The 17,798-nt window shown below is 40.1% G+C and overlaps 1 protein-coding gene across 1 annotated transcript in view; it reads right to left on the reverse strand.

Annotated features, from left to right (window-relative positions):
* Positions 1 to 7,330: 7,330 nt before the first annotated feature.
* ANO2 (anoctamin 2) overlaps positions 7,331 to 17,798 on the reverse strand; it is a 227,064-nt gene continuing 216,596 nt past the window's right edge. Inside the window, exons 24-25 of the mRNA XM_020785745.3 lie at positions 13,977 to 14,082; positions 7,331 to 10,653 (exon numbers count right to left, since the gene is read on the reverse strand). Of these exons, the coding sequence (XP_020641404.3) occupies positions 10,372 to 10,653; positions 13,977 to 14,082 (388 nt within the window). The 3' untranslated portion in view covers positions 7,331 to 10,371. The remainder of the gene's footprint in view (positions 10,654 to 13,976; positions 14,083 to 17,798) is intronic.

Raw genomic sequence — 17,798 nt, forward strand, 5'->3', positions numbered from 1 at the left:
AGAGGGTGCTGCCACTTACATTACTGGCAGGGTGTCTAAATTTTTATTGATTGCTATGAGAACTAGAGAGAAAATGTTGCCATCACCTTGGAAGAAGGATTCATATACTCCATATAGGAGTTCTTTCTACAGTGGAACCTCGACTTACGAACGTCTCTATCTACGCACATTTTGACTTACGAACCACTCTGTTTGCAAAATTTGGCTTCGACTTGCGAACGGAGCTTTGACTTACGAACACAAAAAGGCAGGGGGAAAGGGTGGGAAATTTGAATTTACTGTAGTAACTGTCGGTGGTGAAGAGGCTGCTTCTTGGTAGTTCTTTTGCCCCAACAGTTAGGGAAAGGAATGCGGTGGGGGTAGCCCAGAGACAGGAGCCTTGAACCTCCTGGGTGCTCTGGCACGGGCAGTGGGGGCAGAGGTGACCAGCGCTGGGAGACTTGAGCTGGCTGGGCACTTGGCTGCTTGCTTCTGGCCACGGCGGAGGCAGCAGAGCACCGGGAGGCTTGAGCTGGCCGGGTTTCTTCAGCTGCTCGCCTCCCAGCTCACCTCCTGCTCGCTCCTTGCCGCCCTCCGCCATTTGAATTTGCCACCATCAGCCCATGGAGGGTGGTGCGGAGCAAGTGGGAGGCAAGCTGGGAGGCTAGCGGCCAAAGCACCCCCACCAGGCTCAGGCCTCCTGGCTGTGGCGATCACAACAGCGATGGACATCCAGGAGGCTGAGGAGGCTTCAGACTGGTAAGGGGATGCTTTTTAAAAAAGTTAAAATGTTTTTTGTTGGTGGGGGGGTTGAGGGTCAGTGTTGTTTTGTTTTGGGTGATTTTTATTTATTTATTTATTTTTGCATTCACAGCATGGGACTTGCTCTGTTTATTTTTAGTATTTTTTTAAAATGCTGGAATGGATTAATCCCATTCCCATGCATTTCGATGGGAAATGGTGCTTAGACTTATAAACATTTCGACTTATGAACACCATTCCAATACGGATTCAGTTCGTAAGTCAAGGTACCACTGTATATGTTCTGTTTTCTTATAATCTTGCTGGTCTGTGACCGTAATAAAGAATGATGATGATGAAAATTCCTCTGACACCACCGCCATAGCTTCTGAATCCAAGGTAATAATTATGTACAGGCAAATAAAGGCTATTAAGAGAAAGCTAGAGGATGGAATTGCCCACATCATTTGTTATGAAGGGAAAAGACAGAAGGTCTGCCCAGCAATATAAGGACAATCATAGGGACAGTTGTAGTTGTGCAGTCTCACTAATTAAGAAACAAGACAGCGCAACAGTGAGATAATTTATGTTATTATAATCAAAACATTTTATTATTAATCAGGGACAAATATTTTGCATATTTCCCAGGAATTTACAATCAATAATTTAAGAAATTGTTTCCCACATGACTCTTCTGCACACAAAAGCACCTGAATCTGGGTAATATAATCAACATACAGAAGAGCAGGTGTCTGCATGCATACCACTTTATGGATCAAGTGCTTGTAGCATACATCTGCTATATGTCTGTGTATAGATGGCAGCTATCTGCACCACAGAACATTAATTCAAATGCAGGCTGAAGGCAGATGCTAGCCATCAATACATTACTTTCAACCAGATAATCAGTACAATGCATGTTAGAATTTGCACACAGCCCTCCACTTTTTTCCTTATCTAGTCATATGGAATTTTAGAGGCGGACTAGAGTGAAAATGTCCCATAAACCCCCTCTCTAAATGTACAGTGCAACATTTTGAAACAGGGAACATTGACCCAGCTGTTTGAACAACTGCAAACATGTGCAAAAGGATGGAGGCAAAGATCTCATCTCATAATTGAAAGGGCAGTCTTCACAACAAAATTAAACCTTGTGAAATTGTTGTGCAACTTCTTAGAAGTGCCTACCTCTGATAATATTTCTCTTAGTATCTTTTCTTCTATTTTCTTCTACTGCCCTTGTGCCTCAGTAAATCCTATGAAGTACGGGTTCAGACTAAAGGAGTGTGATTAAGAAAGAGCAGGGCTATGAGTAAGAAACTTGAATCAGAAAGAGGAGGAAAAACTAAAAAGGCCAGAGCTGGTGTTGCCACTTGGAGTGCTGAGGCCTTTGCCAACTTGGTTTAGGTATACAGTAATTCCTATATCTTTGTGGTTGGAGGGGTGAATCCAAACAGGGAATTCATGAATTGCATACAATTGAACTGATATTTTATTTTATGGTTTTGAAGATTCTACCTGTGGATCTAATTATTCTAGGTACTGGACACCCAACCCAGTTGAGGAAGATGTCTTGGATTTTTATCTGAATTTGAATTCAAAGGGACGCTTGAACTTTGCAATTCTAAAAACAACTTCTGTATTGGTGGTGTTGCCTTGGACCTGGGTGCAACAATTGTAGCATTTTGTTGTTATAATTGTTTATGTTGTCTGTGGTTAAGAAACGACTCATTTTGTGAAATTGTGTTTGCAAGGTTCATCAAAAGATATTGCATCTAAGTAAGCAAATAGCCCTGTAGAACTGGAAAGTTTTACACCCCCACGCTGTCCTCCCCCTTGGGTACCTCCTCCCATTTCAAAGCAACTGGACCCAACTTGCAGAACTCTCTACCAAGGGCTCGTTCTGCAGGATTTTTCTTTCTTTCTTTCTTTCTTTCTTTCTTTCTTTCTTTCTTTCTTTCTTTCTTTCTTTCTTTCTTTCTTTCTTTCTTTCTTTCTTTCTTTCTTTTGCTTCCCAGGGTGTGATGAAAATGATATTTTGCTTGCTGTTTGCTGAATTAAAATCGCATATGAATTACTGAGGAAATATTGGTGATGATTCTTTAACCTCCTCAATACAAAAATTAGTACAATTCAATTCCATTTATTTGTCTAGCACGTATCCTGCATTCGTCCCAAGACGGAGCTCAAGTTATCATCCATGGGGCTCTCAAGTGGTCTTCCAGCCAGTTTCTGAGCAGACATGTTGCAGCCTTTCATTACTTGCATGGATAAGCTTGCTGCTTGTTTTTCAAGTAAGTTTGTTTACTTTATTGTAATTTATTATATTTTAAGTCTCAGGTTTTATTATGAAGTGTTGTGAGCTGTTTGAGCAGCTTTATGAAAGAGTGAAGGAATGAAAGAAACCCTTCAGAGATGTGAAGTCCAATAGCAGGCATTTTATGAATAGCCTTATACATTTCAGACTGATAAGGGAGAAGGACTGGATAAGTCTTCCATTGTGAGGAAAAGATAAGTTCAACAATGAATGAACGTAGAGAGAAAGAAAGAGAGAGAGAGAGCGAGAGAGAGCCATCAATAGAACTCTAGTTACAGACACTAAGAAATAAGTTTGATGGTCAACCTGGAAATGGGGGGAAAGAGTCAAAGGTTTCTTCAGAAATGTTGATCTTTGGAGAATGAGCCACTGGGAAGAACCTAGCCTGCAAGGCTTCTGTTAAATTGAGATTTCAGGTTCAAGATAAACATAGAAAGTGGATCACAGATGTAGGCATGGTTGCTGTCAATCAAGGCTTTTATATCGCAGGAACTCTGCTAAAATTGCCAGCTACCTTGCTCTGTTCTCAGCCTTGCTTGGGCTTGTGGGGTGATATATAAGACTCCAGAGACCGCAACAGGGTTACATATATTAACATTTACAAAGGGAGGATGAAACTCTATATGAAATTTAACCCCTGCCACCTGCTCGTTGTTTTTCAGTTGCTCAGCTTTCTCAAGTTCTGTGGAACAATGGAGGCTGTATACAATAAAGATGCATTAAAGACAGAGACACTTTTCTTCAGGTGCTTAAATGACTTATGTGCGAATAATTAGGAACAGAACTGCCCTGCAATTTCCAAAGCATGTTAGCCTTTCCTTATGCCTCCATCTGTGCATATTATATAAGCCATTTCTGGTGCTTAATAGTTTGGGACCCTGATACTTACTGGAATGTCTCCCCCAGAAATCAGCTGTTCATCCTGTCCACTCTACTCAATCCATATTGTTAGAGTTGTTACCCTGAGGGAGGCCAAAAAGGTGAATGCAACGAATCATACCTTTTCAAATGTAGCATCTACAGAGGTATGCCAAGCTCCTTCCCTCACGCTGAATCTGGTAAAAACCAAATTATTTAATACTGCCTTTTATTTAATATTTTATTATTTGTTTGTTTGTTTATTTATTTAACTTATTAACTTTACACTACCCAAAGGTCTCTGAGTAGCTTACAATAAAATACAGTAAAAGAATTAAAATACAATGAATATATATACTCTAAAAACTGGTAGCCAATGTAATTTAAACAGAATCAGCTTGATGTGTCCCCTAGCGGCTCCACCACTCACCAGCCACACAGCTCGATTCTGGACCAGTTGCAGTCGCTGGACTGTCTTCAAAGGCAGCCCCATGTAGAGCACATTGCAGTAATCTATACAAGATGTCTGGGCTCGGCAAGCAGGGAGAGGGCGCTTAGGCACAATCATGTCAACCACCCGGGTCATCTCCCTATTTCATAGGGTGACCTGAGCTTCGACAGGAGCACCAGCCATATCAGACGGTTAATCCCCCAGAGCATTCAGGAATCCATCTGGATCCATTAGTCTCTGAGGGTGGATCATCATAATAGATCCCCCACCCTTGCAGAGGGGAGAAGAAGCTAATAGACTAAACCAGAGCTAATAGACTAACAGACTAAGCCCAGAGACCTTCGGGTAGTATGGGCGGCATATAAGATAAACAAACAAACAAACAAACAAACAAACCTGACCAGGAAGTGGTCTGACCATGACAATGGGGTCACAACCAGCCCCTCCACATCCAAACCACTATCTTCCAGTCCCATTGAGAAAACCACGTCCAAGGTATGGCCCTCCTCATACGGGCCGATGACACATTGAGACAGCCCCATGGTTGTCATGGTGGCCATGAAGTCCTGAGCCGCCCCAATCAAGGCAGCCTCGGCATGGATGTTGAGGTCCGCCAGCACCAGCAGCCTGGGAGTCCTCAACACCAGGCCTGGGACTACCTCTGTCAGCTCAGGCAGGGAGACTGTTGGTACGCAGCAGGGTGGGTGGTACACCAACAGAATCCCTAATCTGTCTCGTGAGCCCAACACACAATACAGGCCCTCAAGAAGCAAAGCAAAAGCAAAGCATGCTGCTTATATACCGCCCCATAGCGCTTCAAGCACTCTCTGGGCGGTTTACAATTTAATTATGCAGGCTACACATTGCCCCCCCAGCAAGCTGGGTACTCATTTTACCGACCTCAGAAGGATAGAAGGCTGAGTCAACCTTGAGCCGGCTACCTGGGATTTGAACCCCAGGTCATGAGCACAGTTTTAGCTGCAGTACAGCGGTTTAACCACTGCGCCACGAGGCTCTATAGAGCTTCTTCTATAAGAACTCCTCTCAAAGGGATAGGAAGCCTGGTCAAGGAGGTAGACCTCCTACAGACTATAGCAACTCCCCCTCCCCGACCCTCCGAGTGACATTGGTGCTGGACCGAGTACCCAGGCAGACACAGCTGGGAGAGGGGAACACCACCCTCCTCTCCCACCCAGGTCTCAGTAATGCACACCAGGTCAGCACCCTCATCCAGAATTACATCATGGATGAGGGCAGTCTTATTTTGTACTGACCTGGTGTTCATCAACAGCAGTGTGTGGCTCGAAGGTTTGCTGATGTGGCCACCTGATACCATCTGGTTGGGGGTAGGACTAGAAGAGGGGATAGATGTAAGATATCTAACCTCTCTTTTACTATGCGGGCATGTTCTTTTATAACTGAATCCCCAGGATGCCGTCATTAACAACTTTTTAAAAATCAGTTTTAGATTTTTATATGGTTATTCATATTTATAATTATTGTTTGCTGTATTACCATATTGTTTTTAAATTTTTTTGTTATTGTGGGGTATTAAGGGTTTGTAAGTTTTAATGTTGTGTAACCCACCCAGTATAGTGTTTGCACTAATGCAGCAGTATATAAATTGGATCAGATAAAATCAATCAAATAATCCATGTTTGTAGACACCAGGCTGTGTGACTTTGTTAAGAATTCTTACTTATATTTGCAGCAATGTGAAGATTATTTTTAATTGTGTATAATAGTAGACACTAAATCACAAGTTTGTCAGCTTAAATGTCCTTCCATTTCTCAGTCGCACCTTAAGTATTTGCTAGAAGGGAACATTGGTTGAGGCAATGCTTAACCAATTCTTGAGAATTTGAACCCAGTCTGTACAAAATGCCAAGCCATATACACACATCTGCTTCTTCATTATATTTGCACTTAAGTGTACCTGCAGTGATTGTTTCTCATGGAAGTGTACAATAATGTTTGCCATATTAAAGAGGGCATACCACATTGGAAAACTTTATTGGAAATCAAGGCAGCCTTTCAGTTCTCATCCTCAGAAAGTAAAAATAAATCAGGTTCATCCATATGTGATTATAGAGCTCCATGCAATCAGGAAACCTGACTTATCTTGAGAAATAGGGTCACCCTGTTCAGGTGGCCACAGTTACATTTTCCCTTAGAGCAGGGACTGTGTTTCATTCCTATTCCCCTCTCTGAATACAGTTACTGAATGAACGAGAAGGGCCAGAACACTGGAAAAAAGGTACAACTTCTTAAAAGAAAGCTTTATGTTTTTTTAAATGTAAGATAATAAAACCATTCATTAAATACATTTTGATAACTGTTTCAATTGTGATTCTCTCAGTAAAACACAGATTTGTATAGTAAATCATCATTTTAATTCGCATACATGCACGAAAAGTAGCAATTGTAATCCAGTCAAAATTAAGCATTTTAAAACTTGCATTTATTTTAATATTTAAAATTGCATGTTTTACATCTTTCCTACTGAAATCAATGCGACTTAAAAGGCTTGACATTATTTTGGGAAAGAAAGCTTTTCCCTCCAAAAAATATATAACATGTTGGTAAATTAGTATCATTCAATTTATGGATTTCAACCAGCCATTCATTTGCATCATTATAACTTCAATAATTTAAAATCAACATTTTCCTGATTAATGCCAGCTTCTGAAATGTTTTCCAGATACAAAGTACATGCACACAGTAGCACTTAGCCAGAGCACAAAAGTATAATATTTTTTTTTTAGGTGATGGGTGTGATCTGTTTCTTGCTGTTTGTGTAGATTCAGAGCAAAATTAAAGACTTAAAGTACTACAGTTATTATTTTATTTGTTGTATAATGGCATAGGTTTATATATATCCATAAACAAAAAAATAAAGTAGGCAAGTTGCTTCTATAATTTATCCCCCAGATGCTGCTAATATTGTTTTTTAAATATTTTTTCTTGTTTTTCTTTTGTATGAATTTTAGATGCATATCTGTGAACTGCAATAATGAATGTATTGTTATATGGGGTCTTGTGGTGTTTTAGTTTTAATCTGTAAACTGTCCAGAGTCGTCCTTACACCAAAGAGTTGTCGTATGTATGTATGTATGTATGTATGTATGTATGTATGTATGTATGTATGTATGTATGTATGTATGTATGTATGTATGTATGTATGTATGTATGTATGTATGTATGTATGTATGTATGTATGTATGAATGAATGAATGAATGAATGAATGAATGAATGAATGATTGGTTATTTAAAAATGAGGAAATAAACAGAAGGAAGGCAGGGAGGGTATCAAAGACTGAGAGAGGCGCTAATTGCAGTCCATACAATTTAATGGCAATGATACAGATTGATTGGATATCACTGCTGTACCACCACCACCACCATTCCTTCTTGGGTCCTGCAATGCCCTCTTCTTCCCATTGGCTGTACAGCATCAGGAACAACCCAGTCATCAGACGGAGTGGGTGAACAGTGGGACTGGAAAGGGACAGGACAGGAAGCAGAACAGCAGCAGCCTCTCCCGCAACACTTCTACTCCAAAAAGCACAGGTTGCTTAGGCAGCAACACATCATGCTCTTGTTTTAGACATGTGTGTAGATTTCACAAATGGAGCTGGGCACATATATTTCCGTATACAAAAAAAATGAAACAAAATGTACTGTTTGGACTTGCAGCTCCATCAGACTATAAGCAAAACATTATTCTCCTTCTGCCAGATGCATCTGCTGGAGTCTGTCTTTGTCAGTACATTTAATGATGCTTCTGCTAAGCAAAGAGTAACATTACCCAACTTTCAAATGTTCAGAGACCACAGCTATTTGTTCCTTCAGTTCTATAGTTTTCAGCTCCAGAACTTATGTGGAAGAAATGGGAAGGTATCCAATGGAGAAAACAAAGTCCGTTCCCACAGAGAGCACCAAGAGAGGATTTTTGTTAGGTTGCTTGCTTGCTTGCTTGCTTGCTTAAAAATGTTGCCAAACGGTGCAGTTTTAGCATTCGTCACATTCTAACTTGGTCTGTTCTTTGGACATGTCTACACTACAAAGGTATAGAAATATTGCAGCTGTTGCAGCATCAAGGCTTCTACACTCACAATGGTAATTTGTTGTGAGACTGAGAACATTGTTAGAGAAAGCAAACCATCTCAGAGAACAACAATTCACAGCATGCTCTTCAAAACAGATCAACCTGATAACCACACATCTTCTTTTAGAAGGCCTACACCCACTTTACTTATTAGGTGATTAAAGATGCATTAGCACTTCAGACAAACTGACCACATTTTTACTTGCCTTGCTCCAGAGTTTTTGACAGCAGCCTTACACTCAGAAATTTAGCAAGAAAATCTGGGAAACAGATCAGTAGGAGAAGATGTTTGCCTGCTTCATTTCTGTGTGTCAGGCTGCTGGTAAAAGCACAAGATTAAGAAAGGAAAGGGGCCAATCTAGCGTTAAACATCCACATCCTGCATAGTTATAGAGACATTACCCAAGTGAAGAGGTCAGATTCAGAAATAAATAGAATGCATTTCATTAGCTGAATGATGGGTAGAATTCTAACATTTTCCAGAGAGACAGCTATGCTAATCTGTTTCAGCAAGGCCAATTCAAGGCTTCCAGGGCACCTTAAAGAGTAACAGATGTATGTGACATAAGCTTTCTTGCACTAGAAACTACTCCATCAGATATATTTTCAGTGGCCAGAACAAGCTATACCCTCCCACATGCCAGTAAATTCAGATGTACGCACATACAAACATATAAAGGGGGGAGAGGGAATCATGAGTGGTGAAAGACCATTGCATTTTTTGTTTGTTCTTCAACTTACTGTTGCTAAAACACTTTCCCCCTCTTTCTGCTCATTTGCCATCCAAGAGCATGGGATTCAGTTCATGGTCATGGATGCCTTAGTTAGTCTAGCCATTTCCCCCCCCCCACACACACACACCTCCCTCTTTTATGTCACAGGTGAAGGCAACAGCCCTGTCTTCCTTGAATCCTGCAAACATTAAAGGGGATCTCCTAGCATCACCTTCCCTGAGGCCCTCCAGGAGCAACTGAAGCTAATGATGACCTCTGTGGACAAAGCAACTATTTAATCCTTTTGAAGTCCCCCCTTCCCCATAGATACTGCCTCAAGAAAGTGCTAAAACACAAAGATCTTTCACCGAGAAGAATGCAGAGTCTCAGCTTCTCAACCAAGACCCAGTTCACATGCTACATATAAACAGCACACTCAATAGGCAGCCAATCCTTCAGCTACACAGGATTGCAAAATAAACTTTAGAAAGTGGGAGGGATCTGAGTTGACATTCTTTATTATATTTCTAACCCAGGCACTTCAACCATCAATATGTTCTGTCCACTCTTGTGGTATATCTACACCAATGACATAAACTGATTTGCTAGCAGTTTCATCTTCAGAGAACCCTGAAATGTAATCTTAGGAATCTCAAGAAATTCTGTGACAGAAGAGCAGCTAGATTATGAGCACTCTCACCAACCCATAATCCTCAGGAGGCAAAAGAGCCATGGTAATTGAATTGATACATACAAACAGGCTAGGTCTGTGTCATAAATATACTACTAGTGCATTTTGAGGTTTGTCAACTAAGAAAATATTTTATAAAAAATGAAACCTGAAGTTTCTGAAAATCAGTATCCCCTTCTTCCACGGATCTATATCCACTCTGCTCCTCCCAATAAATTCACCATCCCTTCTTCAAGATTCCATCACATAATAAGTATACAAATATTGCATATGCTTTGTAAAGACAGTGATTCCTCTTAAGGCATACCTATACTAAAATTTGTGTCTGCTTTATATTAGCTTAAATATTATGGCCTTCCTTCCCAAAGAATTCTGAGAACTGTTGCATGATGAAACTAATGAAAAGCTTCAGGTACCAATCACAAGGCCATTCCCTGTGGTACTCCAGCTCCTGATTTCTCTGGGGAAATGGAGTGAGTCTTCATCTGTGGGGTCGATATGCCTTTGAAGGATTACACATCAGTATGCTGTGAACTAAAAGAGGTACAGCTGCCTTGTTTACTGCGACTGAACTGGCAGAAACTTGCAGCCCTGTTTCTTCTTCCTCTTGTCTCACCTCGGCTCCTTCGCTTATCATGCATTATAAAGTTTTCTATTAGTTTCAATTTTTCATGTTCTTCCTTCAAGAAGAAATCAACCAACACACTCTTCTCCTTCTTGATTTGTTCACTGATATCCTTGGGAATGTCTGGAATCATCCAGTCAACAAGCACACTGAGGAACATTACTAGATTCTGCCACGGGGGAAAAATACATAGATAGATAAATGCATAAGCAGTAAAAAGAGTTCGCAGCAGCCCAGAGAATCATAAAGCACCTACTGTAGAGATATATAACATATATACTCATAAGGTAAAGGTAAAGGTTCCCCTTGATCTTTAGTCCAGTTGTGTTCAACTCTAGGGGGCAGTGGTCATCTTCATTTCCAAACCATAGAGCCAGCATTTGTCCATAGACAGTTTCCGTGGTCACGTGGCCAGCGCAACTAGACACAGAACGTCGTTACCTTCCCACTGTGGTGGTACCTATTTATCTACTTGCATTTGCATGCTTTCAAACTGCTAGGTTGGCAGGAGCTGGGACAAGCGATGAGAGCTTACTCCACTGCGTGGATTTGCTCTTACAACTGCTTGGTCTTCTGACCTTGCAGCACAGAGGTTTCTGAGGTTTAACCTGCAGCGCCACCACATCCCTTATATATGCTCATAGTCTAATTATTTTGCTTACTTTATCAAAACTCCTGTAGCTTTACTAAATATTCCTCAAACATTTCTTCTAAATAAGATTTTCTAATATCTACCTAGGAACATTCAGGACCTCCTGAGAAATATTTCTGGACGTTACACATCTCAAAATTCCTCTCAGCAAAGAATTCCCAAATTCAGTCCCAGGCTGGGAAGGCCTCAGGTTCAAATTTCAGTAGCTGAAATTTGGGTGAGAAACAGCAGCCATCCACGTCTGGGGAATCTAAGTGACATGAAGAGTTTGTCATCTGTGGCCCCTCACTGAAGTTTTCTTTAGCTACAGTATCATATGAAATTGCCTATGCTGACTCAGACTGTCATCTTCTGCAGTGGTGGGAACCTCTGGAAGGTCTAGGAGTCAAACTTTCTGACTTCATACCTGTCATCTGCCACACAAGGCCAGAGAATGGATAATAATAATAATAATAATAATAATAATAATAATAATAATAATAATAATAATAATAATAATAATAATAATAATAATAATAATAATAATAATAATAATAATAATAATAATAATAATAATAATAATTATTATTATTATTATTATTATTATTATTATTATTATTATTATTATTATTATTATTATTATTATTATTATTGAGTTTGATTTAAAAATAGATAATACAATATCCTGATATTCAGAATATCTTGAAGTTGGACTCACACATAACATTTAGAGTACATCAATATACAGTTCCATGTAATATTTAGGGTACATCAGATGACTCCAAACCAGATGAAGACATTGTAAGAATTGTGAATTATACATTCTGCCTCATTTGTTTTTTTCTTTCATTCAATAAAAGATCTCTGTATTTTGATCATTGGGGTCAGTCTGATTTACTGCCTCCAAAGGAAACATTGAACAAACATAGCCTGGCAAAGAAAGGCATAGAGGGACTAGTGGGATTAATGTTGTGAGAAGTAAAGCCTCATTCATATATTCATGTTCATGACTTCACAATAGCAATATCGAGTGAAAACATGTGCATATGCCCAAGTCATCAGAGAACAGCCGTGCATATGAATATATGAAATGAAACTCGGGGTGGCTTCCAAACTGAGCAAAGGAGGCTACACTCCAATCTTGAGCATCCCCCCTGTTGATGATAAGTCATATATTGATCATTGATTCTTTCTGATTTTAACAAGCAGAAACACTTTGAAATCTCAGGCTAAAGCCTTTCCCAGCCTTATTGTCATGGAGACTGAGTTAGGAGCCTTCTATGGGAAAAGTTTTCAGAGCCAGGCTGAGTTAACTCAGTTCACAGATCTCAGTGGCTGTGAGCATGGTGAGGGCCCTACATTTCAGAGTACCTTTCCTCCTCAACAGTACAACCAGGGTGTCACATGAATTAGGTGTATAAGTATACAAACCTATGCGCTGCTTTCTTCCACATATGTAATCTCACACGTAGTCTGAGGCATGATGTTGTATTCACTTCCCCACTATGCATACAGGACCTCCAAATAGAGACTGAGATGGCTTAAACTTCTGATAAATCGTGCTTATCTGTAATGTCCTTTAAGGTTTTTTCTTTCTTTCTGATTTTGATCTCAGTCCTAATGTGCATGCATGTATGTCATCTGATGTTACATTCTTCTGAATAATGGTTTATTCTTTATAAAAATAAATCAATTTAATTGAGGATGCTCGAGATGGAGGAATTTTGGATGCCAGCTGATTAGAATCCTTGAAGCTTCTTGGATATTTAACAGAATATGCCAAACATGACAAAAATCAATAGTAAGGATGTACACAAGGAAAACTTTCAAGCTGAATTTATTTCTTGTTGTTTTGGGCTGCTCCTCTTTTGATGTTGGGTCCTTATGGGTGTCAAATGCAACCCCCCCCGGTTGGGTCACTTTGTGGTCTTTCATTTCAGCCGTGGTGACAGTGGTAGCAATGAGAAAAGGAGCAGGAAAGTAAACCCCAGGGCTGGTGGCAGGGGAAGCAGCACAGCAGTGCTGGCAGAGGTGGGAGGAGGAAGAGCAGAGCTGGCTGCTTACAGAGGCAAGGTGGAGGGTGAAACAATGGGTCTGGCAGAGCTGAAGGGGATAAGGCAGAGGGTGCATGGCACCAGCAATGAGTAGAGGGGAACAAGAAGCAGCAGGGTTGGCAGAGATGATGGGGGATAAAGAAATGGGTGAACGGCGACAACAAGCGAAGAAGGGGAACGACCAGGCTGGTGGCAGCAAGGCAATGACAGGAGAGGGAGGAAAAAGAATAGGGCAGTCAAAACAGCAATGGAAAGACAGAAGAAAATGGGGAAAGAAAGGGGCCATGGCAGAGTGGCAATGACAGGGACAACCTTCCCATCACTGCCATTGCAGAATGGCTAGGAGAGGCAAAAGAAGATGGGAAAAGATTTTTACAGACATTGGCTAAACAAAGCTGACCCAGCAGAGGAAACTGGATAGAAACACATTATTTTTGAGACTTTCTCTTTTAGGGAAGCAGAAGTATTCGGCTTCAGTGGCTCTCTGCCAAAAACTACTGAAAGGATCAGGAACAAAAAGACAAGGCTTCTTTCAGGATTTTCTTCATTCGAGTTAACCTGGAAGTCCCATCATAAAAATTTGTAAGAAGCCAAAGCATTCCAGTATTTCGCAATGAGCTCTTCATACTTCTGCACTGAGCAATATACTGCTGATTGAAGACACTACCATGATAATTTTAGAAAGGACAGCTAGCCTACTTTCTAGTGTCTTCAATGTGAATTCAAATGTAAATATACACAACTGTTGCAGAGAGTAATTAGTAATTGTACTACATGCAGCAATAAAATAACACAGAAAAGAGTTACCTGAAAAATAATGACAAATGCCAAACGAGCAGATAAAACAGCCCAGTACTGCTTAGAAAATTCGTATTGGTTTTCTGACCATGGTGGTTCTCTGTAATCTTTGAATCTGTAAATGAAATTGTTACGTTAAACTGTATATCTGACTGTATTACAAATCAATTCCATTTTCTGGCAAGGTAGTTCTCCATCAGTTACACAATTAACATTTTTCCAGCAACAGTATTTATTCACTGGTCATTTTCTAGAGGTCTGCCAGGATTTAAAAAAAGCAGGGAGGCAAGGAGAACTATAAAGAAGAAACAAGCCTTCTATGTCCTGGTAATGAGTTCCAGAGTCTGGAAAAAACTACCTGACATGCATCTGTGAGTGGCAGGAATCAGAGGAAGGCTTCTCTCAAAGATATTAGCCCCTCAGGCAGGTTTGTATAAGTCAGGATAATGTGATCCTTTGGACAACCAGGACTCCACTGGGAGTTCCTCAACATCTCATTGCATTTCACCATGATGAAGGCCTTCAGAGTATCAGCTCCCACTCTGTGGAATGCCCTTCCAATTAGGCCTGCACCTACACTTCTCTCAGTCTTTGCTGCAGTCCTTCTGTTTCAGAAGAGCATTTTCTGACTGATAAGTAACTCTACATACTCAGATGAATTATCTTACATTTAATGAGAAAGCAATAAAATAGAGATAAACAAATAAGAAACAATAGAAACAAAAACATTAATAACTTCTGACTGGAACTCTCCACTATGACCTGTCTGTCTTGGGTGTTCCTGCACGGCATAGCCCATAGCTTCTCTGAATTACTCAAGCCTCTTCGCCACGACAAGGCAGCAATCCATGAAGGGGCCAAGAGAGTCGGACACGACTTAACGACTAAACAACAACAACATGTAGAGAGTTTAGATTTTCAGCCTGTATTATGAATTTGCTAAACAATCATTTCTTCCTCTGGTGGTTGTTGTGGGTTTTTCAGGCTCTTTGGCCGCATTCTGAAGACTGTTCTTCCTAATGTTTCACCAGTCTCTGTGGCCGGCATCTTCAGAGGACAGCATTCTGAAGATGCCGGCCACAGAGACTGGCGAAACGTTAGTAAGAACAACCTTCAGAACATGGCCTAAGAGCCCAAAAAACCCACAACAACCATTAGATCCTGGCCATGAAAGTCTTTGTGCATACATTTCTTCCTCCTTTCTCCCTCCTTTAACTTTGCCTCCATTTTATTATATTTCAAAATGTTAACATGTTCTGTTTAATTCAAATAAAGTTCCTATTCTGTACATGACATTTTGGATGAAGGTTATGGTGCCTTCATATCTGGAAACAATGATATGTTTGCCCCGCTTTTTACCTTCTTGAGTTTTCCTTCTTGAACTAGCTCTTGAGTTTTTTTCTACTTTATATACATATAAAGTAGAGAGCACGGCAACACATAAGAAATAGACATTTCGATACACATTTCAATAGCATGAGAAGAACATTTGGTCCTTTTCTTGTGCACAAATCGAAAACAAACAGAAGAGAAGGAGTCTCATCCCTTTATATATATATAAAAGGAATGAGACCCCCCTCCCTTTTCTTTGTTTTCCATTTCTGAATAAGAAAAGGACCAAATGTTCTGCTCATGCTATTGCAATGTGTATCGAAATGTATATTTCTTATGTGTTGTCATCTTTTATACTGTAATGACAAGATGTATAGGGCTCTGTACTTAAAAACAGGTTAAGTCCAATCTAATAATGAATCTTACAGCATTATCATATTATCTCTACAAACACTCTTATGTTCATATGTTTATATGTGTGATACAGAATGCTAATTGATATGTTTCCTCCAAAAAGCATGGGAAAAGTTATTTCTAAACTCAAAGATCTTAAAACGGATGTGGCTTTTCTTCAGGAAATTAATCTAGTGGCTGTTGATGAACAATTAAAGAAGTATGAGTCAGATCAAGATTTAGAAGCATTTCTCCACCTAGCATGAACTTCTGTGTTTGGATTATGCACAACAGTTTTTGGCTATACCTTTGCAAATGGAAGAGATTAGAAATACAATTCTCAATATGAACACTGGGAAATTCCCATGATCAGATGGGTTTCTTGTTGAACAGTTTTTGCAGACTATTTAATTCCAAATTGTATAAGAGGGGTTTTCAGTCCAGATCTCAAAACTATCTAATTTACTGTATAATTTATCATGCTAAGATACTAAGTGTTATTCTGAGCCTCAAGACATTATAATTCTTTGGTTCTTGTAGGATTTATTAAGTACAGGCAGGGAATGGACAGACTGAGAATGATTGAGAGCCTAGTTGGTTGGAAAGTTGGTTGGAAAATTGGGCTGCAATTTTTCATTGTTGAAAAGGCCTATGACAAAATACAGGCAAATTCATCTTTTTCACATTGGCTAAATTCAGTTTTCCTCAAGCATTCTCATACCAGATTAGAATACTTTATTCGTCTTTGAGATCCTGATTAACAATACTTTTTCCCACCATTGTTTTTCAAAGAAAAGGCAGTATCCTTTAGCTCTCGTATTTGATTTATATTTGTAACCCTTGGAATACACTAAGCAAAAAAAAAAAATTAACAGTCATGACTTTATATAAGGTTCATTAGAGTTTAAAATTGCTGGTAGAATTTGTTTTTGTGAAAGGGAAATGTCAGGCACCAGCATAAGAAACATGCTGTTTTTAGAAGGAACAAGGGGTTTGGAATGAATAGCAAGTTGAGTATCTCTCAAAAGGTCCTGGTCACTGAGATATCTTTGGACTTGGCTAGTTGGACACCATTAAACCTGACTATTTGAGGCAAAGCTAATACATTCCAGATTGACGTTATTCCTTTAAATAATATGGCCAGTGCTATATTTGGAGTAGAAGAGAATGTAAGCTCCCCACAAGTGATCTTGCAACTTGTATGAGATTGGCCATTTGAAGAGGAGCCAACTGGAGCAGAAGGAACAGTAAGATAATCATCCTTCTCTGACTGCATAGCTCAATAGGATGCTCACATATATACTTTAAGGCAATGGTCCCCAACCTTTTTGACACTGCGGACAACTAATGAATCACTTAATTGGCCCTGCAGTTGACACAGGTCATTTTGAAGTAACTTTAGTCTGTCTGTCTTTTAAAATAGACATGTTTCTGTTTGTGTTGTCTGGGGATGCTGACAGGATCTTTGGAGAGCCACTAAATGTGTGCTAGATTCTTGCCCTCCTTGGCTCACAAAAACAGACAGAGAGGCCCTGGCTGAATGGGTTAGGGGAGGGATGAATCTCTCCTGACAGAAGGGTAGGATCCCAACATGTTTAAGGAGTCAGCAGTAAGAACTTTGTTTAAAATGCCCTCCTGGATAATTGTTGTCTGTATTGAATAATTATTGTCTAGTCTCCAATATTATATTTTGGGGCAATGTTTTGGAGTGTGTGGGTATGTCTTAGCTCAGTCTAGGGGTTCCTGGATGAAGCAGATTATTTAGATCTATTTCAGTCTGGCTTCAGGCCTGATTATGAATCAGGATGACTTTGATCACCAAGGTGGATGAGCTACAGCAGGAACTGGATAAGGGGAGTGTGCTCCCATTGGTTCTGCCCAACCTTCCAATAGCTTTTGATACTATCAACCCTGGTAACTATCTGGGCCATCTCTCTGGGGTGGGATTTGGATGCATTGTCCACAGTGGGTGCAGTCCTTCCTGGAGGGAAGAAGAACTTAGGAGATGATGCTGGGGGGGGGGGCTCCTGTTCAACACCCTGGCCATTGGTGTCCCACATGTTTCAGTCCTGTCCCCCATGCTTTTCAACATCTACATGAAACAAC

Source organism: Pogona vitticeps, chromosome 5 (genome assembly GCF_051106095.1).
Source record: "Pogona vitticeps strain Pit_001003342236 chromosome 5, PviZW2.1, whole genome shotgun sequence".
Taxonomy (NCBI): Eukaryota; Metazoa; Chordata; class Lepidosauria; order Squamata; family Agamidae; genus Pogona; species Pogona vitticeps.